The sequence below is a fragment of the Staurois parvus genome, unplaced genomic scaffold (genome assembly GCF_062004578.1).
Source record: "Staurois parvus isolate SC_StPar_1 unplaced genomic scaffold, SC_StPar_1.0 ptg000191l, whole genome shotgun sequence".
Classification (NCBI taxonomy): domain Eukaryota; kingdom Metazoa; phylum Chordata; class Amphibia; order Anura; family Ranidae; genus Staurois; species Staurois parvus.
Window position 1 is genome coordinate 4,883,590 of NW_028317987.1, and position 27,634 is coordinate 4,911,223.

A 27,634-nucleotide genomic window follows, 5' to 3' on the forward strand; every position below is an offset into this window, starting at 1 on the left:
CTGAAGGAAAAACTAAGGAAGGCAACAGGGGGGACATTGAAGGGATGGGAAGCGTACTTGCCAGCTGTTCTGGCTGAGATGAGGATGACACCACATAAAGGCACCAAGCTTTCCCCCTTTGAAATTCTTATGGGCAGGCCATTCCCCACCCCCTGGACAAGAGGTCCTTTGGTAGTTATGTCAGGTGATTTAGAATTAATCCCGGAAAGATATGTGCAGGAATTGATTAGGGTGCTGAATGGTGTATACGGTGATGTCTCTCTCTCATTTCCTCCTCCCACAGATGATCCAACCCACCCGTACAAGCCAGGAGATCGGGTATTGGTTAAGGATCTTCACAAACACAAGACCACAGATCTGCCGTATGGAGAACCTACCATGGTGACGGCTGTGAGGAGAACCGCAGTTCTGACTGCTGATTCCAACGTCTGGATACATGCTTCTAGCGTAAAGAGGATCCGGAACCTCCAAGGAACCTCCAAGGAACCAGGAGCAACAGACGGAACAGGAAAAGGAGACGGACCTACCAGTGTTCTTCAATCTCCAGAATGCTGCTTCATCCAGAGACAGCCTGGAAGAACTTTCTTTTGATTGGTTGTCTCTCAGTGATAAGTGTTTCAGTGGCTTACTGGGCTAGTCACTGCTACTATCATCCAGAAGAATGGCCACCAATCTGTGGCCACAACAATAAGACCGTAAATGACAGCGGACTAATAAAAAAGCAGCAGAAAAGATCATTGACTGAAAATATGTCACTACTGAAATGTAAGTATAGGTATGCCAAGCTCTCGGGATTCCAGAGTTGTTGGGTTTGCAGTATATTCCACCCCGAAACTATGAACATTCCTTTGTATGCGGCACCAAAAAATGTGACGTCAATGTTTATTGGTAATCTGAGTATTATCCTCACAAATGTTACTACAAGGCTGAAATCTGAAGTGTTGGGAGTTATGATGGAACCTGAATGGTGTTTTCATTGAGGCAGCAAATCAAATGAAGGAGAAGAATGTTGTAGTCAGTCTAAACTTAATGTCACTGGGAAGCACCTGAGGACGGGGACTTTGTACAAGTAAACACTACTAAGAATGGATGGAAAATACATAGAAAACATCACTAACAATGCATCCCACAGGAAATACTATGGAGTAGGGAGAGTTTTCATTAACCCAGATTTAGTTGGTTACCCTAACCCAAATGTAGGTCAAGTATGGAAAGATCAATCAGTAGATTTTACTGAAGGGGTCCAGGTATGTTGTGGGTAAAATCTACTGATTGATCTTTCCATACTTGACTTACATTTGGGTTAGGGTAACCAACTAAAGCTGGGTTAATGAAAACTCGCCCTACTCCATAGTATTTCCTGTGGGATGCATTGTTAGGAATGTTTTCTATGTATTTTCCATCCATTCTTAGTAGTGTTTACTTGTACAAAGTCACCGTCCTCAGGTGCTATCCCAGTTATTATTGTTATCCATGGACCCCCCAAGGACAGGAAGGATGGTGTTACTTAGCCACCTTGGTACCAGTAATGGATGTCATGGGGGGGGGCACACAGTGATGCTTTACTGGCTAGTAGTCATCCCTGATATCCTATGAAATGTAGGCATGAGAGGGACTTGTATAAAACAGAAGACCAAGCCTGGCCATGGTTCCTGCATGGACTGGGTGGGGATAGAATTGGGGAGAAGGTTAAATAATTATTCACTTATTATGGATCAGATTATAAATGAAACACAACTAGAAGTAAGTCTTGTGAATGTTGAACTACAGGCATGAAGAAAACAGGTACTCATGAATGAAATGGAAATAGAACAAATGGGAGCAGCATTGACAGGGCTGTGTGAGTCTACTACTGACTATGAGTGTTGTACATGGATACATAACACGTCTGCTGGGATCCCAGACTACTATGAAGTCATTGAGAGTCATAGAGACCAGGTAAATGCTTTATAAGCCCCAGCTCCATCCATAGCTGAAGATGGCTGGAACCCTTTTAAAGGGTTGGGAAGTTTTGGAGATTTTTTTGGATGGTTTAAGAAAGTAGGCATGCTGATTTTATTATGTTTTTTTCTAATAGTTATGTTTTATGTTGCTGCTAAATTTTGCATGTGCATTTTTAACAAGTTTTTTGCAAATCAGGATGCATATTAGAAACAATAACTGTGAAATTTGATGTGTTGTTACTACGTGACAAAAGGAGGAACTGTAAGGAAAAACGTCTTATTAACTGGCATCCATTGTGTTTAATGCCTCCATTGTAGATGTGTGAGCAAGTTAGTTTCGTGTTTTTATGTCACTTGTGACAACTATTTGCTTCATGAATTCAGCTATTATTCTGTAGACGGAACTGACTTATATGGAGGTCTTCAGTCACTTGTGGTTGTTATCTCTCTGTATAAGAGTGCAATATATCATTTGTCATTACAATATTTTGTTGGTCATTCTGAATTTGTAAAAACTGCTATCATGTATTAAACTTTCAGAGATTTAGCTTGCACACTTCGGTGTCCGGAGATTTATATTTCTCCTGAGCTCAGAGGCTAGAAATTACCGAAGACATTTAAGGGCTACAGACATAGGTTGAATCCTAGCAACACCTGTGCTAAAAATAAACATTTTGCTGCCGGCTGAACCCCAGAACCTCCATAAATCCAGTCTAGATACATAAATTGTGTCTGCAGCACAGAGAAGGAAGATTATCCGAGAGAAATCCAGGAATACAGGACGGGGAACACAGCTCAGGAAAGTGACCAGGGGATTACAGGCTGATATCACCCAGTCCCCGCCCTACTCTGGACCAATCAGTGAGCAGTATGGGTGGAGGAATGGATTTAGTGTTCATGACCCACCTGTGCTGATCTCTGTAGGAGTGTCCTCCTCTATAAATGTCCCCGTTATTCCATCCTCCTCCATAGACTGCTGATCATCCCTCACATACGCCTCTTCTTCTTCTGCTTTCACCTCAACTTTTATATCTATCAGATCTTCAACCTAAACCAAGAGAATGAGAGAAAATATCATCTGTAAAATATGAGATTTATTATTGTGACATCGCACACACAATCCACACATTGTCTCTATGAGTCCATGTTCTAGATGCTCCATCCCACCAACCTTGTAATAGTGAGGGATGGTGTGACCTTCCTGTGTGGAATCCCGGGAATACAGAGGACGGGGACATCTCTCTGGTGGGTTCCTGGTATTAGATGGCTCCATCATATCCTTGTGTCCTTCTGAAAACTCCTCCATCACTCCATACTCCTCATCCTCCTCTTTATACTCTTCTTTAACATCAATATTATCATCCCCGAGGATTCCACTCTGAAAGATATAATAAAACATTCATTGTAACAAACATGCTGTGTATAAATCACAACTACCAATAATTGTCATCATCTACCTGATGATGGTGAGGGATGGTGTGACCTTCCTGTGTGGAATCCCGGGAATACAGAGGACGGGGACATCTCTCTGGTGGGTTCCCATGACTGGATCCATCTGTAGGAAACACACACACTGACTGAATCCATTGTTTCTATGTGTTTATCAGATGATGGGGGATCTAGGTGGATCCTCCGTACTGCTCTCTCCTTTACAATAAAGTCTCCTCTTACCCGGTGATGTGAGGGGCGGCTGATTGTCCATCATGACGTCCTTGTAGAGGTCCTTGTGTCCTTCTAAATACTCCCACTCCTCCATGGAGAAATAGACAGTGACACCCTGACACCTTATAGGAACCTGACACACACAATGATACAGTCACCATCCAGACACATCCCTTGTCTGTTACTGGAGAATGTCCCAGAATTCCCGGCACCGCTCACCTCTCCTGTCAGCAGCTCAGTGATCTCTCTGGTGACTTCTAGAATCTTCTTCTTCTTTCTCTCTTCTATCAGGGAGGGAGGTGGAGGCAATGTGATGTCATATGATCTCCAGACTTCACAGGAGGAAAACTCTACATCTGAACACAAATAGTCACATCAAATGATATTCCCAGAATCCTCCTCACCTCTCCATTCAGGTCTCCATTTTATTAAAGCCCCACTTCAGGCTGAGGTATAATTCCCCCCCACAGGACCCCCACACTACGCAGGGTATAGGCTTGTTGCAGCATTCTGATGTCATTACATACAACGCAGGACCAACAGTCCCACTTTACATGTGAGGATACCAAGGGGCCCCCACATCCTAAGAGCATCAGAAAAGTCAGGTGGAGGAACATTGGGAGGAGGAGCTGTGAGGTCAGTGTGATGTCATAGGATTCTCTGACTCTGGATGGAGGGACATTGGGGGGAGGAGCTGTGAGGTCAGTGTGATGTTTCCTCCCCCCAGGGTCACTGCAGGTGTGGAGAAAAGCTGTGTAAGAGGATATGGAGGAGAGATGAGGAGGAGATCCAGGAATCAGGAGAAAGGTCAGGGCAAGCAACAGACGAGCGCATCCAAGAGACCAAGCCGGGGTCACTACACAGAAAATCAATCCAAGGAAACAACAGGCAGGACGAGGAATAGCAAGAAGGAGCTGAGAGACAAATGAGAATATTGCTCAGCCAATGGGAGATGATCTCAGCATGACTTCCATCATGAAGGAGATGAGGGGGAGGGGAGGAAGTCACTGAAGGTGACCATAGATCCATGGAAATTCAGCTGGTTCAGCAGGGATCGCTCACATTTCCATCCATGTGTGGCCACTGCCGGATAAAAGCCACTCCCCCAGCGGCTGCAGCCAATAGCTTCAGTGCTGATCTGTGTATTCTGAGAGCGGAGGAGTCCCCCCATTGTCAGAATACAAGAGTGCAGCGGGGAGGATTCCCCCATCCACCTCCAATGTGTGGATGGGGGAATCACTTCAGTTTTTATGGTCATCCCGCTGGCTGAACGATAAAACTGAACCATGTAGGCCAGCTTTGGGGGCAAATATATTATCATCAACTCCTCCCCCTGAAGGGGTTTATCTACGTATTACCTCCTCTGCAGCCAGATCCAGGAATGTGGACTCTCTGCTTCCTCCTGATTCACCTCTCTCCTGAAACTTCCTGTCTGTACCTGACATCACTTCCTGTCTGTACCTGACATCACTTCCTGTCTGTCTTCCATAGAGACTTCCTGTCTGGGTAGAAGTGAGATCCCCACCTTGTGGAGCTCAGAGGAACTGCAGCCCCGAGAAGTGTCTGGTAGTGTGACCCCGGCCTTGTGCTGGGTGTGTATGGACTGTAGATCCTTATAGAGGGGTCACCTCCACTCCCACCAAGGGGGACAGAAATATATGACTGCTCGGGGGAGGGGTTTTGGCCCCTTTGATTTTGTAGTAACATTGATTGCAGATTTAGTCCTGTAGAACATCTGGTATATGGATACAAAGCCCCCCAGCTGGGAGTAAAGGGTGGAAATGGCTGGTGACCCCCAGATTTGGGCAATGATGTCATCACTATAAATGGATAAAACCCGCGCTATGTGTAACAACTCCAAACCTACAAAAACCTTCTAGCGGACTGCTGCTGTAACAAAGGGAAGGATTCCCTGTCATCTAGAAGAGCATTATGTGTCACAGCGCTGTCCTATTGTGTGTGCACAGAAATCATCACAAATACACTACAAATATGTGGAGACATTCAGAGATAAAGAGCTCGGGGCTCCAAATCCTATTCTCTGCACATCCACTGCTTCCACTTTACACCCACTTCATTGGTCTTATGGGGTTTATCAATAAATGAAGGAAACTGAACCGTGTGCAAATCCATCCACAACATAAAGTGCTTTGTGCTCAAGATGCTGCTCCCTGCAGATCCACTGCTTCCACTTTACACCCACTTCATTCATCTCATCAGATTTGCTGCTATAGGAAATCATCTCAAATCCTGTGCAAATCCATGGAGACAGACAATATTGTGTGCTCAGTATAGTGTTCTCTGCAAGTCCACCACTTCCACTTTGCATCTACTTCAATCCACTTATTTTACTACAAAAATCCACCAATCAGTGAAAAGTTGATAAGGTGTGAAAGTGCTCCGCCCTCCAAACTGTGTCAGCTGTAGTGTAGCCCCGCCTTCTTCCACCTCTTGTACACGGGATGGTGAGGGCGCCCCCTAGTAGTGCTTCCCCCTCACCACACCAATAGGACTCCCAGCTTTTCAGCTCCCAGAGTCAGAAACATCCTTCACACTCTCCTCATCTCCGATGGTAAAGGAACCGGATCCTCCTCGCTCACTCCTGCAAGTCTGCTGCGGGTTCTGTCAGTCTCCCTCCTAGACTCCGCCTCCAACTGCCATTCCAGCAGGAGCTCCGCCTCTAAATACACACTCAGGGAGGAGAGAAAGGGGAACCCGACATCATGTGACACCTTTTATTACATGGAAATACGAAAATCAACGGGACTAATGCAATCACATTTACTGCAAAATCAGAGGAGCCAAAATCCCTCCCCTGAGCAGTCAGGCTGCAGGAGATCCGCTGAGACATAGAGAGGGAAATGGGAGCTAATAGGCTGCAGGAGATCCGCTGAGACATAGAGAGGGAAATGGGTGCTAATAGGCTGCAGGGGATCTGCTGAGACATAGAGGGAAATGGGAGCTAATAGGCTGCAGGAGATCTGCTGAGACACAGAGAGGGAAATGGGAGCTAATAGGCTGCAGGAGATCTGCTGAGACATAGAGAGGGAAATGGGTGCTAATAGGCTGCGGGAGATCTGCTGAGACATAGAGAGGAAAAATGGGTGCTAATAGGCTGCAGGAGATCTGCTGAGACAATGAAATGTGTATGAAATGGATGGATGTGCAGACACTCCCAGAAGATGATGTCATTATGAGTGGATATATATTTTTGCATTGTCCCCCCCAGAAGGATCAGGTTTGGCGGGATCGCTCTCATTAGCTATACATTTGTATTTTGTGTTCTGTGTTTGTAAGACTTTTCTATATGTAATAAGAGATGTTTGTTGAACAGTTGGTTACATAAGAGTTACATTTATTTCTTCTTCCTTTATTCAGTAATGTTTCATCTCCCGTAGTATCCCTGTAAGGTACATATTATACAGGAAGGGGGATTATGGGATGGATCTCGGGGCTGCAGTTCCTCTGAACTCCACAAGGTGGGGATCTCACCTATACTCACACAGGAAGTCTCTATGGAATGCAGACAGGAAGGGATGTCAGGGACAGACAGGAAGTGATGTCAGGCACAGACAGGAAGTGATGTCAGGTACAGACAGGAAGTGATGTCAGGCACAGACAGGAAGCAGAGAGGAGACATTGGTGGACATGGCAGCAGAGGAGGTAATAAGATGTTATGTTTTATTTACACCCAGTAATCCCCCATCATGTCAGTCCTCTTCCTCCATAGTCACGTCAGTCCTCTTGCTCCATAGTCACGTCGTTCCTCTTCCTCCATAGTCACGTCGGTCCTCTTCCTCCATAGTCACGTCGGTCCTCTTCCTCCATAGTCACGTCGGTCCTCTTCCTCCATAGTCACGTCCGTCCTCTTCCTCTATAGTCATGTCGGTCCTCTTCCTCCATAGTCACGTCCGTCCTCTTCCTCCATAGTCACGTCTGTCCTCTTCCTCCATAGTCATGTCCGTCCTCTTCCTCCACAGTCACGTCCGTCCTGTTACTCCATAGTCACGTCCGTCGTCTTCCTCCATAGTCACGTCCGTCGTCTTCCTCCATAGTCACGTCCATCCTCTTCCTCCATAGTCACGTCGGTCCTCTTCCTCCATAGTCACGTCGGTCCTCTTCCTCCATAGTCACGTCGGTCCTCTTCCTCCATAGTCACGTCGGTCCTCTTCCTCCATAGTCACGTCGGTCCTCTTCCTCCATAGTCACGTCCGTCCTCTTCCTCCATAGTCACGTCGGTCCTCTTCCTCCATAGTCACTTCGGTCCTCTTCCTCCATAGTCACGTCGGTCCTCTTCCTCGATAGTCACGTCGGTCCTTTTCCTCCATAGTCACGTCCGCCCTTTTCCTCCATAGTCACGTCCGCCCTTTTCCTCCACAGTCACGTCCGTCCTCTTCCTCCACAGTCACATCCGTCCTCTTCCTCCACAGTCACGTCCGTCCTCTTCCTCCACAGTCACATCCGTCCTCTTCCTCCATAGTCACGTCCGTCCTCTTCCTCCATAGTCACATCGGTCCTCTTCCTCCATAGTCACGTCGGTCCTCTTCCTCCATAGTCACGTCCGTCCTCTTCCTCCACAGTCACGTCCGTCCTCTTCCTCCATAGTCACGTCCGTCCTCTTCCTCCATAGTCACATCGGTCCTCTTCCTCCATAGTCACGTCGGTCCTCTTCCTCCATAGTCACGTCGGTCCTCTTCCTCCATAGTCACGTCCGTCCTCTTCCTCCACAGTCACGTCCGTCCTCTTCCTCCACAGTCACGTCCGTCCTCTTCCTCCATAGTCACATCCGTCCTCTTCCTCCATAGTCACATCTGTCCTCTTCCTCCATAGTCACGTCCGTCCTCTTCCTCCATAGTCACGTCCGTCCTCTTCCTCCATAGTCACGTCGGTCCTCTTCCTCCATAGTCACGTCCGTCCTCTTCCTCTATAGTCATGTCGGTCCTCTTCCTCCATAGTCACGTCCGTCCTCTTCCTCCATAGTCACGTCTGTCCTCTTCCTCCATAGTCATGTCCGTCCTCTTCCTCCACAGTCACGTCCGTCCTGTTACTCCATAGTCACGTCCGTCGTCTTCCTCCATAGTCACGTCCGTCGTCTTCCTCCATAGTCACGTCCATCCTCTTCCTCCATAGTCACGTCGGTCCTCTTCCTCCATAGTCACGTCGGTCCTCTTCCTCCATAGTCACGTCGGTCCTCTTCCTCCATAGTCACGTCGGTCCTCTTCCTCCATAGTCACGTCGGTCCTCTTCCTCCATAGTCACGTCGGTCCTCTTCCTCCATAGTCACGTCGGTCCTCTTCCTCCATAGTCACTTCGGTCCTCTTCCTCCATAGTCACGTCGGTCCTCTTCCTCGATAGTCACGTCGGTCCTTTTCCTCCATAGTCACGTCCGCCCTTTTCCTCCATAGTCACGTCCGCCCTTTTCCTCCACAGTCACGTCCGTCCTCTTCCTCCACAGTCACGTCCGTCCTCTTCCTCCACAGTCACGTCCGTCCTCTTCCTCCACAGTCACGTCCGTCCTCTTCCTCCACAGTCACATCCGTCCTCTTCCTCCATAGTCACGTCCGTCCTCTTCCTCCATAGTCACATCGGTCCTCTTCCTCCATAGTCACGTCGGTCCTCTTCCTCCATAGTCACGTCGGTCCTCTTCCTCCATAGTCACGTCGGTCCTCTTCCTCCACAGTCACGTCCGTCCTCTTCCTCCACAGTCACGTCCGTCCTCTTCCTCCATAGTCACATCCGTCCTCTTCCTCCATAGTCACATCTGTCCTCTTCCTCCATAGTCACGTCCGTCCTCTTCCTCCATAGTCACGTCCGTCCTCTTCCTCCATAGTCACGTCCGCCCTTTTCCTCCACAGTCACGTCCGTCCTCTTCCTCCACAGTCACGTCCGTCCTCTTCCTCCACAGTCACGTCCGTCCTCTTCCTCCACAGTCACGTCCGTCCTCTTCCTCCACAGTCACATCCGTCCTCTTCCTCCATAGTCACGTCCGTCCTCTTCCTCCATAGTCACATCGGTCCTCTTCCTCCATAGTCACGTCGGTCCTCTTCCTCCATAGTCACGTCGGTCCTCTTCCTCCATAGTCACGTCGGTCCTCTTCCTCCACAGTCACGTCCGTCCTCTTCCTCCACAGTCACGTCCGTCCTCTTCCTCCATAGTCACATCCGTCCTCTTCCTCCATAGTCACATCTGTCCTCTTCCTCCATAGTCACGTCCGTCCTCTTCCTCCATAGTCACGTCCGTCCTCTTCCTCCATAGTCACGTCCGTCCTCTTCCTCCATAGTCATGTCCGTCCTCTTCCTCCATAATCACTGTGACGTCTTTTATCTCCAGCAGATGATGATACACATATATATAGTGTGGGAACCCAGATGAACCCCTTCAGGGGCAGAACATTCCCCCACTTCCGGGGCCGGAACATTCTCCTCATTGTGGAGATAAATTCTAGTAATATGGTCCTCTAAACAAACAGCACTGACAATAAATAGACAAGACAAGGACCATCCTGACCATACATGGCCTACAAAGGACAATGATGACACTACACAGGCAGCCAATGGGCAATCATTACACTATGCAGCCAACACAATGATGGAGTGCCGGGGTCAGGAGTATGGAGCATAGAGCCCCTTACATTGCTGCTCAGGAGGAAGAAAACATTCCTTTGTAACAGAAAATGTATATAAATCTGAGGTGCTTTTAGGAATATCTGGGGGTTTAAAAAATGAAAGGGGCTTTATAGCGACTAAAAAGTTTAATATGTGTAACATTGCGCTGTTTATCTCTTCCTCCCCTCCCCCGCCTGTCTCCAGCACCGCACTCGGGGACTAGCAGGGAGGGGAGAGACCTTGCAGTGTAATGAGAACTGATTGGCTGCTCCTCAGGAAAGGGGAGTGTCCTGTTTATCCTTTCTTCCTTTCACTCCCAGAGCCGTTTTTGCATTTTTTGCACATGTTTAAAAAATTATTTTAGTCCTGAAGACGACACAAAACCCCCAAAATATCGATTTTCTGAAAGTAGAGACTTTAGAGAATAAAATAGCGGCAGTTCTAATTTTTTATATCACAAAATATTATCACAAAGTCTAGGAAATGCCAAATTTCATTAAAAAATACACTTAAGCTGATTTCAGGGCACAAAAAGCAATAAATGACCCATTTATGTGTAAAAATATAAAAGCCGAGGTTGCAGCGAGTAAATAGATATCCAACATGTCAAACCTTAAGTTGTGTGTGCTGAAATGGTGACAACCTTTAGTCCCCGGTATTATCTATAGGTGACACATTTATAGCCCCTTCTAGGTCATCAGTATAGAGTACGGAGGAGGTCTGCTCCTAGAATTATCCTCTCATTCTGGTGTGACCGGCGATATGTAACGTGTATCACAATCAATGTTATCACGTGTAGGCCCTCCAGCGTGTGCTCTTACCTTTGGGTGTGCATATATGTGGGGGTGGGGGGGAGGAGTTATATACTTGGGTGTAACTTTCATTTTTTACAATTAAAAAACATTTTTACTTAAGGGGACAAAGTCCTCTATGAGATAATTTTTGATGACAGGTTCTCTTTATTGAGACATCCAGGGTCTAAAAGACCCCCAATGTCTCCCATGTACAACATTGGATGTAATGTAGAGCACATCGCACCGCATTACATTCTTTTCTGGCCTCGATGGTCGGGAAATCTGTCATAACATCACTTCTGGGTCAGGACAAGAAGGGAGTGAATGTGTCCGCTCTCCTCCGTTGTCACTTACCTGGTGTGAGAGGCCAATGGAGAGAGGGCTTCCCTTGCAGCTAAGTTCCAGACTCCCCTGAGAGTGGGACAGCAGGAATCAGGCGCAAAGTGGCACAGGTCGCCTGTAGGAGTGCTTGTTGGTGGTCCACCCTGGAGCACAACTGATGCACTGAGATGAGGTCTGCAGACAGGAGGTGCCTGTGTGAGGTATGCAAGCCCTTCCGGGGAACAGAGGATCACTGGATAGCCGGTTCAAAGCCAAGGTCCAGTACTGGGTGGAGATCAGAACAGATGTAGTCAGATGGGATAACCAAGGTCATACACAGAGGAGCAAGAGAGAATATCTGTTAGCCAAGCCGAGGTCATACACAGAGGAGCAAGAGAGAATATCCGTTAGCCAAGCCGAAGTCATGCACAGAGGAGCAAGAGAAGAAATCCGTTAGCCAAGCCAAGGTCAGGTCAGGGTTTAAGCAGAGAAGACAGGTCCAGGAGCAAGCCGAGTCGGTAACAGGAAATCACAGATCACAGTAGCACAGGAACAGGAAATCACAGTTCACAGTAGCACAGGAACAAGGTACCGGGGAGCCAGAGATCAACCAGCACCTGAGAGTAGTGCAGGGCTTCCTTATAAAGGCCGTTAGCTGCCAAATTTGAGCCAATGTGAACTGTGGCCATGCAAGGTACTGGCAGGGGTGTCAGGTCTCCTAACACCTCTGCTGAGGACAGAGCCCTGACAGTGCCCCCCCAAGGGGGGCAGCCTCCAGATGCCTACTTGGGCCATCTTGTCTGGATATTTGGAGTAGAACTCCTGGAGAAGTCTTGGGGCATGTATGTTGTCTTTGGTTCCCAGGAGCCTTCTTCAGGAGTTACCCCTTCCATTTGATCAAGAACTGAATCTGCCTTTCTTGCAGTCCAGGATTGATTCTATCTCGTATTCTGCATCCTCCCCAACTGTTATTGGCGGCGGAGGAGGTTCTACTCTTCCCGGAAATGTATCATGAACTGCTGTCTTGAGCAGAAAAACATGGAAGACTGGGTGAATCCCATATGATTCGGGAAGAGATAGCTCATATGCCACTGGATTGATTACTCATTGGATCTGAAAGGGCCCAATGTATCTTGGTCCCAACTTCCACGATGGGCAAGGAAGTTTTAGGTTGGCTGTTGATAACCAAGCCTGGTCTCCAACCTGCAGAGAAGGATTTCCCCTCGTTTCTTGTCATAGTATCTTTTGTAGTCAGATTGCAATCTTTGTACGGATTCCTGGAGAGCTCAATAGTTGTCCTGTATCCTGCGGATTCTGTCCTGAACTGCAGGTACCGAGGTTTCGAGTATGGTATCCGGCAGGCATGACGGGTGGAATCCGTAATTAGCCCAAAATTACTACTGATTCGTAGCGGAATGGACGGAATTATTGTATGCACATTCTGCTAATGGGAGTAGAGATGTCCAGTCATCCTGGGAAAAGGCAGAGAGACATCGTAGATATTGATCCAACGTTTGGTTAATTTGTTCAGTTTGTCCATTACTTTGAGGGTGGTAGGCCGATGATAGGCAGAGTTCCACTTTCAGGGTTTTACATAAGGCTCTCCAGAACCTGGAGGTAAATTGAACCCCTCGGTCTGACACGATATTGCTGGGCAGTTCGTGTAGCCTAACGATTTCTTTAATAAAAATATGTGCCGTCTCAGGCGCCAACGGAGTTCCTATCATTGGCAGAAAGTGGGCCATCTTGGATAGCCGATCTATCACTACTAGGATGGTAGCAAACCCCTCAGAGGGCGGCAAGTGTACAATAAAGTCCATTGTGATAATTCCCCAGGGATGATTAGGAATGGATAGGGGCCTCAGCAACCCCCATGCCTTGGCTTTGTCTCCCTTGCTACGTAGACATACTGTGCAGGATTTTACTTAAGTTCTGCAGTCCTGACTTCACTACTTCAGCCGATCTATCACTACTAGGATGGTAGCAAACCCCTCAGAGGGCGGCAAGTGTACAATAAAGTCCATTGTGATAATTTCCCAGGGATGATTAGGAATGGATATTGGCCTCAGAAACCCCCATGCCTTGGCTTTGTCTCCCTTGCTACGTAGACATACTGTGCAGGATTTTACTTAAGTTCTGCAGTCCTGACTTAAGTTGGGCCACAAAAACGATCGCTGGATCAGGTCCATTGTTTTTCAGCCAGTTGATGGTCGTGGAATGTCTTGAAAACTTGGGATCTTACCTCCTGGGGTACAAAGATCTTATCCTGGTGCCACAGAAAGCCATCCTGCCTTCTTAATGAGTTCTGCTCAGGCACGGCACACAGATGCCTGTTCAATCAAAAGCTTCAGACTGGGCTGAATCAACAAAGAATTTTGGGCCGACAGGATGGTATTGGGGCAAAGTTTCAACTGAATCTGGGAACATACGTGATAGAGCATCTGCTTTCCCATTCTTGGATCCTGAGCGGTAGGTCATGTGAAAATTGAAGATGGAGAAATATAGGACCCATCTAGCTTGCTGCGGTCTTAGGCGCTTGGCAGATCTTAAATATTCTAGATTCTTATGAACTGTGAAGATCATGATTGAGTGACTAGCTCCTTCCAAAAGGTACCTCCATTCTTTGAACGCCATTTTGATCTCCAAAAGTTCCCTGTTGCCTATGTCGTAGTGCCTTTCAGCTTGGCTTAGTTTCTTAGAGCAAAAAGCTACCAGAAGGAGCAGAGCTTTTGGGCCTTGGCTCCTGTAGCCACCTCCGATGCTTCCACCTCCAGGATGAAGGGAAGTGTTGGCTCTGGGTGTTGTAATACAGGAGCAGAAGTGAACTGCTTTTTTAATTGCTCAAAGGCTGTCTGTGCTTCTTGGCTCTAGAGAAAATGTGTATGCTGGCTAGTGAGTTGGGTAATGGGGGCTATAATGGTTGAGAAGCCCTTGATGAACGTCTGATAAACGTTGGCAAATGTTGGCTGCCCCTGGAAGCTGCTCAATAGGACAATAATATGATTGATGAGATGGTAAAGTGTCAGCTTTCTTTTTATGAAATACATCAAGGAAATGGTGGTAGGCAGGGGGAACGGATTGACTGGCATCTGATGTAGGCTGAACTGAGAGGCACACAGGGAAATTGGTGGGTGTGGGAGTGCCGCAGTGCTGAATACAGTAATTTGATGGGAAGGTGACTTCTTTTTTGAGCCAGTTGATTTGTGGATTGTGAGCTTGCAACCAAGGTATTCCTAGGATGGCTGGAAACATGGGAGATCTCAGGATGTCAAAGCAGATGAATTCCTGATGGACAGAGTCAGTTGTGGCTAGGATGGGAATGGTTTCTTGGGTAACGGGTCCTGAGCTAGGAGCAGTGCCATCTGCTAGGAGTACATTAAACCTTTGTGTTTTAGGACAAAGAGGAATACCTCGGTTCTGGGCAACGTTGATGTCCAAGAAAAAACTACAGGCTCCCGAATCAATGATTGCCCACAACTTGATTCCTTTCCAGCCACCTGTAATGACATGGGTAGAACGACATGGGTGGTTAAGGTTCTGGATAACTGGAGATATGAAGGATGAGGCTGGCTGGACTTACTTGGTCGCACTGGGCAGTTACGTAAGAAATGGCCCATGGCCCTGTGACATAAATGTAAGATTTGAGTAGTTGAGATGTGATCAGTAGAAATATGTCATTGTAAATTTAGTTTCAGTCCATGTTATTAAAGATAAGTGTTCCGAATTCAGTCAGAGACATATGTTCACCAATTAGCATCTGAAAGGACAGAGCATGTCAATAAAACGTTGTCACCTATGTAGCCAGAGATTGCCACCTTCTTGAAATCTAAAATAAGTTCTCCAACCATTTCAGCTTCGGGAAGCACCAGGAGAGGGCTCCGCTTTGTCTGCTAGCTGTGATTTATATCCACAGATCAGAGGAATATATTTCATCTCTCATAAAAGATACAATATTAGTTGCAGAGAGATGAAAATACTTCCTTCTGATTGGACACACTGTAAGCTACATCTGCATGTAAAACTGTATTTATAGCCTCTGTAGAATCCCAGAGAAATGCAGAAAACAGTTATATGGCACCTGATTGCAACAGCTGAACAGTGATTGGTACTGTCGCGATCAGATTGATGCGCTGGTGTCGGAAATTCTATCCCTGACTTGGTGATTCAAACCGTTCCTGGTCCAATCAACTTTGGGTACTTCAGTACCCAGAACGTCCTGTGGGCTGGTATAGGGTTGATTGGCCAAGGGCTAATGTCCAGCCTATGTCCATATTTCAATAAATTGAGGACCCTGAGATATGGACGGGGTGATTCGTACAGAGCCATTTCTATTTTACTGGCGAATCACGGACTTTCTCTAACTTGCTCCAGTCACAGGATAACTCTTAGTAAAAGTTTTATTTCTGCTTTTATTCCCTTTTATTTTATAGTCAATAGCCAATTGTGTGTCTTTTTGTATTTTCTGTATTATTTGTAAATTTTTATACTTTGTACATATTCTATGCACAGCCCACTTTCAGGATATTAAATCATAAAGTTAATAAGTGACTTCTGGATACTTAAGCTCGGGCTCATATCTCCGGAGAGATTATTGTATTACAGTGTCTATGTGCTCGGTCTAAGTTCATTGCCAATCTGTATTCAATTGTACTGTGTGTTGGCAAATTGCATGCAGATTGTAAAGTAGCAGATCTGCCAGACGGAGATCTGTGTGTGTGGTGGCCCAGCAGACCAGTCTGCCGACAAACTGTTGGATGGTGGCAAGCTACCGTTTGTTGTGTGACTGGTGTGGGGGTGCGTGGACAGTGGAATCGTCATTCACACTGGGGTTCTAGCTTGTAGGATAGCTGGAGGAATGCTAGAAGTGTTTGCCAATTGCTAGACTGCTCCCCAACCCTTAGATTGCACCAGATTGTATATAAGATTTGTATCTGCCTGTTTGTGGTCAGCCAGCTGGATTGGAGTGGAGTCTACCTCTAGTAGTGGCCAGATGCAGTGCGGGCTGTGAATGCGTATCATGGCCAGTCTTATATGCTCAAAGTAAGACCCCTCATTCCCTCTTTACCCCAAGTCATGGCCGGACGTCCACACCTCGGTTAGCTAGGCACCGTGGGCATGTGTGTGCGGTGTGGATCCATGACAGCCCCGCAGTAAAGGCATAGGTTGCCGTGCCGTCTGCGTAATCTTTCCTCTGGAGATAAAGCAGGTCGGAGAAGGCCAATTTGCATGGGTTTTACTTCAGGAGTGCTGATAGGCGGAGAAATAGGGACAGAATCCACTGGTCTTGGAACCCTTGGCAAAACCCTTGGCAAAGGGTCTGGGTATGTTCAGAATGTCTCTCCTGTAGCCGTTGATCCAATTAGGTAGCGAGTTGAATTAGATTCTCCAAGGAGGAGGGAGACTCCACCCTAGCTAATTAGTCCTTGAGGGACTCAGACAGACCTAGATGGAACTGGTATTTTAGGGCTGCGTCATTCAACCCGGTATTGGCGGACCATTTGCGGAATTCCACAATGTAGTCCTCCACATGCCGTCGGCCTTGTTGTAGAGCATGAAGGGTGGATTCAGCAGTAGAGGTCCTCTGGGGGTCATCATAAAGAGATGCCATGGCTTCAACGAATGTGATCACTGAGTTTAGCGCTAGTTCTTTTTGTTCCAGTAAGCTGTGTGCCCATGATTGAGGTTCGTCAGATATGACAGAAATGATGAACCCCACTTTAACTGCCTCAAGTGAGAAGGTCCTGGGTTGCGGTGCAAAATACAACTCACAAGCATTCTTGAAGGCTCGGAATTTACGTCGGTCCCCAGGAAGCGTTCCGGAATGGTAACCCTGAGTAGTACCACAGCGGGTGTAACAGTGGAAAGCGAACTGGCTGGTGCCACTGTAGGGATAGGACTAGGCAATGGATTCTGGTCTGCAGAAGTCGCAGCAGTAGTGAGCGAATAAAGATGTCCCTCCAGCTGAAAATATTCCTCCTGCAGATCCATGACCACTTGCGTAAGTGCCATCATCTGTTGGCACAAGGCCTCTAATGCAGAAGCACCTCTCTCGGCCTCAGACATATTGGCTGATTGATACTGTCACGTACCTGGTGAGAGATGCCAATGGAGAGAGGGCTTCCCATGCGGCTAAGTTCCAGACTCCCCTGAGAGTGGGACAGCAAGGAGTCAGGACCAAAGTGGCACAGGTCACCTGTAGGAGTGCTTATTGGTGGTCCACCCAGGAGCACAGCTGATGTACTGAGATGAGGTCTGCAGACAGGTGGTGCCTGTGTGAGGTATGAAAGCCCTTCCGGGGAACAGGATTACTGGATAGCCGGTTGAAAGCCAAGGTCTGGTACTGGGTGGAGATCAGAACAGACATAGTCAGATGGGATAGCCGAGGTCATACACAGAGGAGCAAGAGAGAATATCTGTTAGCCAAGCCGAGGTCAGGCACAGAGGAGCAAGAGAGAATATCCGTTAGCCAGCAGAGGTCAAGTCAGGGTTTAAGCAGAGAAGACAGGTCCAGGAGCAAGCCGAGTCGGTAACAGGAAATCACAGTAGCACAGGAACAGGAAATAACAGTAGAACAGGAACAAGGTACTGGGGAGCCAAAGATCAACCAGCACTTGAGAGTAGTGCAGGGCTTCCTTATAAAGGTCGTTTGCCACCAAATTTGAGCCAATGTGAACTTCTGCGGCCATGCAAGGTACTGGCAGGGTTGCCAGGTCTCCTAACACCTCTGCCAAGGACAGAGCCCTGACATCTGTCCCCTCTACCCTCTGGCACCCGCTGAACTGTGCCCACAGATGGGCAAGCAGAGCCAGAGAAGCATAGTAGGTACAGGGGAGGTTCACACAGATGGGGTGGCAGAGGCTGGCACCTGAAAGGAGAGCCCTGTGGCTTGCCCACAGCAGGAATAAAGAATAAAAACAATACTTGCCCGGCCCCCAGAACTACATGTCCCGGGCGTCGGGTGATGTAAAGTGAACATCCCTGCATGATGAGCCGACATTGACCTCACAGCACTGCCTCAGAGCAAACTAGTCATAGGAAGGATCAGATTTATCATTCCTTGTCTGCAGATCTAAAGCTCATCAAAACCAGTTCAGAGACCAAACAAACCCAACAGAGAAAAGGGGCCCCGGACCTCAAAATTGTAGTAAACACTAAACAGTCCAAACAAAATGTGTTCCCATGGGGGGAGTAGTTCTTCAATGTCCAGCAACCCTCCTATTCCCCCCTCACATCCACATCCTATTATTGTGTGACCAATACCATCCAAATCATTCTTACTTTCATTTCCCAAAGTTATCCGTCTACAAGGAGACCTGTATAGATCACATGATGGCACCAATGAGGATGGAGGAGGACCGGAGTCACATGACTGAGAAGATACTAAACCTCACCCTGGAGATCATCTACCTGCTGACCGGAGAGGTGAGGAGGATTCTGGGAGGTCACATGACATCACTCTTATCTCTATTAATAATACACAGACCTGACCAGAGAGGTGAGGAGGATTCTGGGAGGTCACATGACATCACTCTTATCTCTATTAATAAAACACAGACCTGATCGGAGAGGTGAGGAGGATTCTGGGAGTCTAACATGATATTCCTATTGGTTCCTCAATACAGAGATTTCCTCTTCTGAAGTCAGGTGATCATATGACCATCACAGTGCCTCCATGTGACTCCCTAAACCCTGAGAGACACAACATGCAGAAGATTCTAGAAGTCACCAAGAAGATGATGGAGCTGCTGACAGGAGAGGTGAGCGGTGCCGGGAATTCTGGGACATTCTCCAATCACTGATCATTATCAGTATCATTAGGATCTGTACATTACCATTGTTACCATTGATGTCATTTTTATTATATATTCAGAGTGGAAACCTGAGAGATCCTAAAGTTGAGGTTAAAGAAGAGATAAAAGAGGATGAGGATGAGGATGGGGGGATGGAGGAGTCAGAGCTTCTAAGAGAACACAAAGATCTGTACGAGGACACCATGGTGGAGTCATCCAGCTACAGGAACCCACCAGAGACATGTCCCCGTCCTCTGTATTCCCGGGATTCCACACAGGAAGGTCACACCATCCCTCACCATCATCAGGTAGATGAGGAACAATCACTGATAGTATCATTAGGATCTGTACATTATCTGCATTGTTACCATTGATGGGATTTGTATTATGCATTTAGAGTGGAATCCTCGGGGATGATAATATTGATGTTAAAGAAGAGTATAAAGAGGAGGATGAGGAGTATGGAGTGATGGAGGAGTTTTCAGAAGGACACAAGGATATGATGGAGCCACCTAATACCAGGAACCCACCAGAGAGATGTCCCCGTTCTCTGTATTCCCGGGATTCCACACAGGAAGATCACACCATCCCTCACCATTACAAGGTTGGTGGGATGGAGCATCTAGAACATGGACTTGTGGAGATAATATTTGGATTTTTCATGTTAGCTTATATTTATATATTATGTGAAATTTCTAATTTTCTTGGTTTAGGGTGAAGATCTGATAGATATAAAAGTTGAGATTAAAGCAGAAGAAGAAGAGGCGTATGTGAGGGATGATCAGCAGTCTATGGAGGAGGATGGAATAACGGGGACATTTATAGAGGAGGACACTCCTACAGAGATCAGCACAGGTGGGTCATGAATACTAAATACACTATATACTCCATGTTGTACATTACATACTCCTGACCCCTGCACTATATACTCTATGTTATACATTCCATACTCCTGACCCCTGCACTATATACTCCATGTTGTACATTACATACTCCTGACCCCTGCACTATATACTCTGTGTTGTACATTACATACTCCTGACCCCTGCACTATATACTCTGTGTTGTACATTACATACTCCTGATCCCTGCACTATATACTCTATGTTGTACATTACATACCCCTGACCCCTGCACTATATACTCCATGTTGTACATTACATACTCCTGACCCCTGCACTATATACTCTATGTTGTACATTACATACTCCTGAGCCCTGCACTATATACTCTATGTTGTACATTACATACTCCTAAACCCTGCACTATATACTCCATGTTGTACATTACATACTCCTGACCCCTGCACTATATACTCTATGTTGTACATTACATACTCCTGACCCCTGCACTATATACTCTATGTTGTACATTACATACTCCTGACCCCTGCACTATATACTCTATGTTGTACATTACATACTCCTGACCCCTGCACTATATACTCTATGTTGTACATTACATACTCCTGACCCCTGCACTATATACTCCATGTTGTACATTACATACTCCTGACCCCTGCACTATATACTCCATGTTGTACATTCCATAGTCCAGACTCCTGCTTTCCCCCCTCCCCCCACTGCTATATATACACATAATATGGATTCTCTTTTGTTACACCCATTTCCTCCCAGCTGGACATTTTATATCGGATGATGTGATTGGAGCACAGACTTTTACATGGTGATAATAATGTGATAACATCCTCCAACTTTGGACCCTTAAACAGAAAGTGATAATGAGGGAGGAGTCAATACCCCAATGATGGTGGTCTTCAGGATCAGTCCAGTCTTCATCTTGGTTGTTCTCCCCCCATCCTCACTCTCTGACCTCTGGTGGGGCTCAGCCCCGCTGTTCTTCATGACTAAATCATGGAGTAAATAAGGAAGTGCAGTACTTCTTGTGTTGGGAAGATGGCGATGAGTGATAGAGGGGATGGGGACCCTCGTCCTATAATCCCCTCATCACTGTCCCTCCTATAAAAGACAGTTCTGGTTGTTTCCTCACTCTCTGACTAAGGTCCATGAATAAAGAAATGACCTGGTAGGAGATCAGAGGAGCCATTTCCTAGTTCTCTTGTGGGTGGAATTGTAAGCTCCTCAGAGACCAAGCTGCCTGATGTGGGTGGAGTCCTGGTTTAGGGGAACCAATCAGCTCCTGTCTAGTAATCCTCTTTGTCTTTTGTATTTTAGTCCATGGCCGGGAGATGAGGAAAACCTCCGAGGATTGTCTCACTTTGTCTCCAGACTGGAAAGTAGAAGATGAGGACATCACACAGTATAGTCCAGGAGAAAACCCGGCTCCCTCCAATGTCCATTCGGCACCACCCAGTGTAGATGGACCATCGGATTCCTCGTATCCTGAGGAACCTCAGACTGTGCGGGACCGGGCTGGCCTTCCAACAGGGAAGAGCTTCTCCTGTACTGAGTGCGGGAAATGTTTCCAATCTAAATCTGATCTTAATGTGCATAAAAGATCTCACACGGGGGAAAAGCTATATTCCTGTCCTGAGTGTGGGAAATGTTTTTCACGGAAGTCCAATCTTCACACACATCAGAGATCTCACACGGGGGAAAAGTCATATTCCTGTCCAGAGTGTTGGAGATGTTTTTCAGTGAAGTCCAATCTTTACACACATCAAAGATCTCACACGGGCGAGAAGCCGTATTCCTGTCCTGAGTGCGGGAAATGTTTTTCAGAGAAGTCTGGTCTTCATAAACATCAGAGATCTCACACGGGGGAGAAGCCATATTCCTGTCTTGAGTGCGGACAATGTTTTTCAGAGAAGTCCAGTCTTCATAAACATCAGAGATCTCACACGGGGGAGAAGCCGTATTTTTGTCCTGAGTGCGGGAAATGTTTTTCACAGAAGTCCAGTCTTCGTAAACATCAGAGATCTCACACGGGGGAGAAGCCGTATTCCTGTCCTGAGTGTGGAAAATGTTTTTCAGATAAGTCCAATCTTCACAGACATGAGAGATTACACACGGGGAGAAGCCATTTTCCTGTCCTGAGTGAGGGAAATGGTGCTCACTGAAGTCCTGTCTTCCTGTACATCAGGGGTCCCACAAAACCCTGGAGGTATATTAGTGCCTTGAGTGCGGGAAATGTCTTCTAGATGAATGTTGCTGGACATCCCAGCTCTCATGTGGGGAAGAAGCACACCCTGATATACACCTCAGATATACTCCATGGCTGATCTTCATCATGGAAGAAACAGTTCATAAGGAGATCAGAGGTCCCCAAAGACACGGATGAAGTGTGGGACCGTGTTGACCATTGATTGCAGGAGAAGAATAAAAATGTAGTCCTGACCTAGAGCACTGGGCTGACTTTTGGGGTGCAGCCTACAGTGAAGGAAATGTGTATTTTCTCCCCTGCTGATGTTGAATGTTCGCCCCTCACACAGAAATGATCGGTCTAACAATGGAATGTTCGGTGTAACACTGAGAGACAGAATACAACAACAAATTCAGCAGAAATGCGTCTAACAAATGATGACGGATCTGCATGTTCATGAGGGAAAGAAGGATTTGGTCCCCTATCATTCAGCAGGATTTCTGGCTCCCAGGTGTCTTTCATACAGGTAACAAGCTGAGATTAGAAGCAGTCTCTTAAAGGGAGTGCTGCTAATCTCATTGTGTTACCTGTATAAAAGACACCTGTCCACAGGAGCAATCAAACCATCAGATTCCAAACTCTCCACCATGGCAAAGACCAAAGAGCTGTCCAAGGATGTCAGGGACAAGATGGTAGACCTACACAAGGCTGGACTGGGCTACCAAACTATGGCCAAGCAGCTTGGTGAGAAGGTGACAACAGTTGGTGCAATCATTCACAAATGGAAGAAACACAAAACAAGTGTCAGTCTCCCTAGGTCTGGTGCACCATGCAAGATCTCACCTCGTGGAGTGTCAGTGATCATGAGAACAGTGAGGAATCATCCCAGAACTACACGTGAGGATCTTGTCAATGATCTCCAGGCAGCTGGGACCACAGTCACCAAGAAAACAATTGGTAACACACTACGCCGACAAGGACTGAAATCCTGCAGTGCCCGCAAGGTCCCTCTGCTCAAGAAAGCACATGTCCAGGCCCGTCTGAAGTCTGCCACTGAACATCTGAATGATGCCGAGGAGGACTGGTGGGAAGTGTTGTGGTCAGAGGAGACCAAAATGCAGCTCTTTGGCATCAACTCAACTCGCCGTGTTTGGAGGAGGAGGAATGCTGCCTATGAGCCCAAGAACACCATCCCAACTGTGAAACATGGTGGTGGAAACATTCTGCTTTGGGGGTGTTTTTCTGCTAAGGGGACAGAACAACTGCACCGCATCAAAGGGACGATGGACGGGGCAATGTACCATCAAATCTTGGGTGAGAACCTTCTTCCCTCATCCAAGGCATTGAAAATGGGTGGGGGATGGGTGTTCCAGCATGACAATGACCCAAAACACATGGCCAAGGCAACAAAGGAGCTGCTCAAGAAGAAGCACATTAAGGTCCTGGAGTGGCCTAGCCAGTCTCCACACCTTCATCCGATTGAAAATCTGCAGAGGGAGCTGAATGTTTGAGTTGCCAAACGTCAGCCACCAAACCTTAATGACTTGGAGAGGATCTGCCAAGAGGAGTGGGCCAAAATCCCTCCTGAGATGTGTGCAAACCTGGGGGCCAACTCCAGGAAACATATGACCTGATTGCCAACAAGGGATTGGCCACCAAGTACTAAGTCATGTTTTGTGAAGGGGATCAAATCCTTCTTTCCCTCATGAATATGCAGATCAGTCATCATTTGTTAGACGCATTTCTGCTGAATTTGTTGTTGTATTCTGTCTCTCAGTGTTACACCGAACATTCCATTGTTAGACCGATCATTTCTGTGTGAGGGGTGAACATTCAGGATCAGCAGGGGAGCAAATATGCATTTCCTTCACTGTATATGCTAGAGATGGTCTGCATATAAATGGAAGGGGGTCTGCTGTGCTGGGGGAGGGGTTTATGGGAAGGCTGGAGGAGTATATAAACTAGGATGGAGGGGGGAGGGAGAATTCAGTTTTAACGGGGTAGACAGATCAGACGGGGTCAGTACTTGTTGGTGTTACAAAAAACCAGTGGAATTGGTACCATTTGTATGAAAATAAAAAATGCTCAAAATCCATGTGAACAAGGTGTCAGTGAATGGACAAGGTGTCGGTGAATGAACAAGGCGTCAGTGAATGGACGAGGTGGTGGTGAATGGACAAGGTGGCGGTGATTGGACAAGGTGTCAGTGAATGGACAAGGTGACAGTGATTGGACAAGGTGTCAGTGAATGGACAAGGCGTCAGTGAATGAAGTGTTTGTTCACCAATGCCAGAAGTCTGCCAGCACAATAGGTGAGTTGGAAGGTTTGGTGCATGAAGAGAACTAGGATTGAATTGGTATTGCTGAATCTTGGCTTCATTCCTCACATGACTGGGCCATTCATATTCCTGGCTAGGTTCTCTTTCGGAGAGATGGGGAAATAGGAAAGGGGGTGGAGTCTGTAACAGGAAAGGGGGTGGAGTCTGGAACAGGAAAGGGGGTGGAGTCTGGAACAGGAAAGTGTGAAAGAGGACCTAGTTGATGGAGAGTGTGATGAGGCTGAAGTATTATGGGTGGAACTGCACATGGGGGGCGGTACTACAAAGGTCATCATTGGAGTTTGTTATAGGCCTCCCAGTGTTAATGAGGAGGTGGAGACTCAGCTCCTGCCACAGATGGAAAGGGCTGGGACAGTGATAATAATGGGGGATGGTAACGACCCGGAAAGCGACTGGAGTAATGGTACTGCGGGTGTAAACACAAAACAACCCCTCCTGCCCTCTATGGCCCAGAACAAGGGTGGATAGATGGACCCGGAACTTGAAGAAATTCCCCACCAAGGCATCAAAGGTTGTGCGGCTCTAAACAAGGCTGGGGAAGCCCCACCAATACTGTAAAGTGAAACAAAAAGCGCACCAACCTTGTGCATTACCTCAGTAAAATGTGATTTTATTGGATGTGAAAATATCCTCACAAACAGAGAAGTATAACAAGCGTGTAAAGTCCTTAGTGAGACTTGACCAATCAGAGACCAGCCGAGTCTAAACACGAGGGAAGGTTCTCAGAGTCAGGCTGACGCGTTTCGAGTCCCTTCTTCATCAGAGCTGACTTGCAATGACAATCCTCTTCTATATATACCCTGGGACAGAGGTTGGACCCTCCCACTTGGGTTGGGCAGTCCCGGGAAAGGAGGCGGGACAAAGGTGACATCACAACATGCTCACACAAGTAACAATACATTACACATCAAGAGGTATAGTAAGAGACATTAGAAACATTCACCGGCATTAAAGCTGTAAGAAACGCAGGGCAGTGTAATATATACATGAGGAGGTCATATAGTCTGTGTATATATATATATCCCCATATAATAAATAATGACATATTGGGAATGCTGCATTGGGGTTCATGGGGATAATATTGTTGGATCAGCACAATGTATAAAAAGTAAAAATGAATGAACTGAATACATAATTCCTTTGGATAAAAGCCTGCTGGTTCCTCAATTGTTGGCTTCTTTCCATGGAGATAGATGTGAACACAAAGTAGGTATACACATACATTTCAATGGCAGCCAGAATGTCCTTGCTTTGTGTGGGCTGTCAGTGGGGTCATTGGGCAGATCTTTGTCTTTAGATGTATGGAGTATTCATGAGTAGTGTTACTATACTGGCAGCAGAGGGAGGTCAAGTGCTGCCATTGCCAAATATGGCTTCTGGAGGTGAATTGGAATGCACGCCAAAAGGTGCGTGGCTGTGGGGGCGCATGTGCAATGAGGCGACGGCACGCTGGAGTAGTCATGGAGATGGGCCTCCGACGGGCTATCGCACATGCGCAGTGAGGCGGCGGCAGGCTGGAGTAGTCATGGAGATGGGCCTCCGACGGGCTATCGCACATGCGCAGTGAGGTGATGGCAGGCTGGAGTAGTCATGGAGATGGGCCTCCGACGGGCTATCGCACATGCGCAGTGAGGCGGCGGCAGGCTGGAGTAGTCATGGCGATGGGCCTCCGACGGGCTATCGCACATGCGCAGTGAGGCGACGGCATGCTGGAGTAGTCATGGAGATGGGCCTCCGACGGGCTATCGCACATCCGCAGTGAGGCGACAGCATGCTGGAGTAGTCATGGAGATGGGCCTCCGACGGGCTATCACACATCCGCAGTGAGGCGACAGCATGCTGGAGTAGTCATGGAGATGGGCCTCCGACGGGCTATCGCACATGCAAGCCAAAGTCAGCTTATCATTTACCTAGTGGAGTGCACTCCGGACATCCCGGAAGGACGGCTGTGAGATGTTTTCCAGCCGTGACTGTAAAGTTGGACATCTCCCTACAACTCTTGGGACAATTAGCCTGCATGTGACCTCGCTGTCTTCATCTACAGCATCAAGTCTGGGGTGCTCTTCCTTTATGTGTCCACCTGTTTTCCAAACCAAGAGGTCCTCCCCTAAACCTTGGGGTGTTGGTGGGATTGACCTGAGCCTTTACATAGTTAACAGGGTAGATCCGTGATGAATTTGCATCTTGCATCACGCCTGTCCCAGATTTGTGTTCTACTCCTAGCGCTCTGGGTCACACTCCTTAGAAACAGACTATTAAATTCTCACAGGTCATTCCCTTGGAGAATGTCAAAAGAAAGTCCTGCCATTACCCCAACAGAAGAAATTCCCTGTAGAATTCACCTCACAGGGATCAATGATGGTCAGGAAAGCGTCTGTATCACAGAATCCAATGACTTTTTGTACATCTATGCAGAGCTCCTGTAACTGCTGCTGCCTTATCTTGGGGTAAGTGGCTGGACTCCATAAACTCCTAGAAGGGCACCAGTTGTTGTTGGAAGCATCAATTCACTTTAAGATGGTGACCAGAGTTACACTGGGATCAGGGTAGGTGTTTTGAGTCTGGGGAGGGTGAAGTTCCTTGGGCATCTAGCCTGGAGATGCCTGGGTTGTCCACATCTGTAGCATGGGTGGTCCAAGGGTGACCAGAGGGCTGGGGTTAGAAGGCATTTCTTCAGAAGCTTGGTACATATCCACATAGTGCACCAGCTTGGGAGAGGTGGACCTCAGAGTCTTTTTCTAAAAGGGCAGCTGGCCTGGCAGTGACCGGTTTGTCCGCAGCCAAAGCAGAGTCTCTCTGTAGAGATAATGTTAGTGGATCAAATTATCCTCCCAGCACTTCAAGTGTGTCCCTAAGCCAACCGCTTCCATACCCCAAAGTGATGTCCTGCTGGAAAGAGCTTTAATAACCATGTGGCCCTCAGATGAAAAGCCATCCCCTGAATACTTTTGTAGTTTTGCTGCTGAACTGGGACATGTACTTTGCAGAGGCATGTTGAGGCCTCTTGCTGGTACATGTTTGGAAGGGGCAGGGGTTGTAACAAAGGGCACAAATATTTTTTTGTGTGTTGTTTGTTGAAGCACAGACAGCATTGTGTCCTGTAGCTGGATAAAGCCA

At 47.2% G+C, this 27,634-nt stretch overlaps 1 protein-coding gene across 1 annotated transcript in view; it reads left to right on the forward strand.

The window, feature by feature from the left end:
- Nucleotides 1-27,634, forward strand: part of LOC149461906 (uncharacterized) — a 101,833-nt gene that overhangs the window by 24,141 nt on the left and 50,058 nt on the right. The window contains exon 3 of the mRNA XM_089677744.1: nt 21,531-22,149. Within this exon, the coding sequence (XP_089533870.1) occupies nt 21,531-22,149 (619 nt within the window). The remainder of the gene's footprint in view (nt 1-21,530; nt 22,150-27,634) is intronic.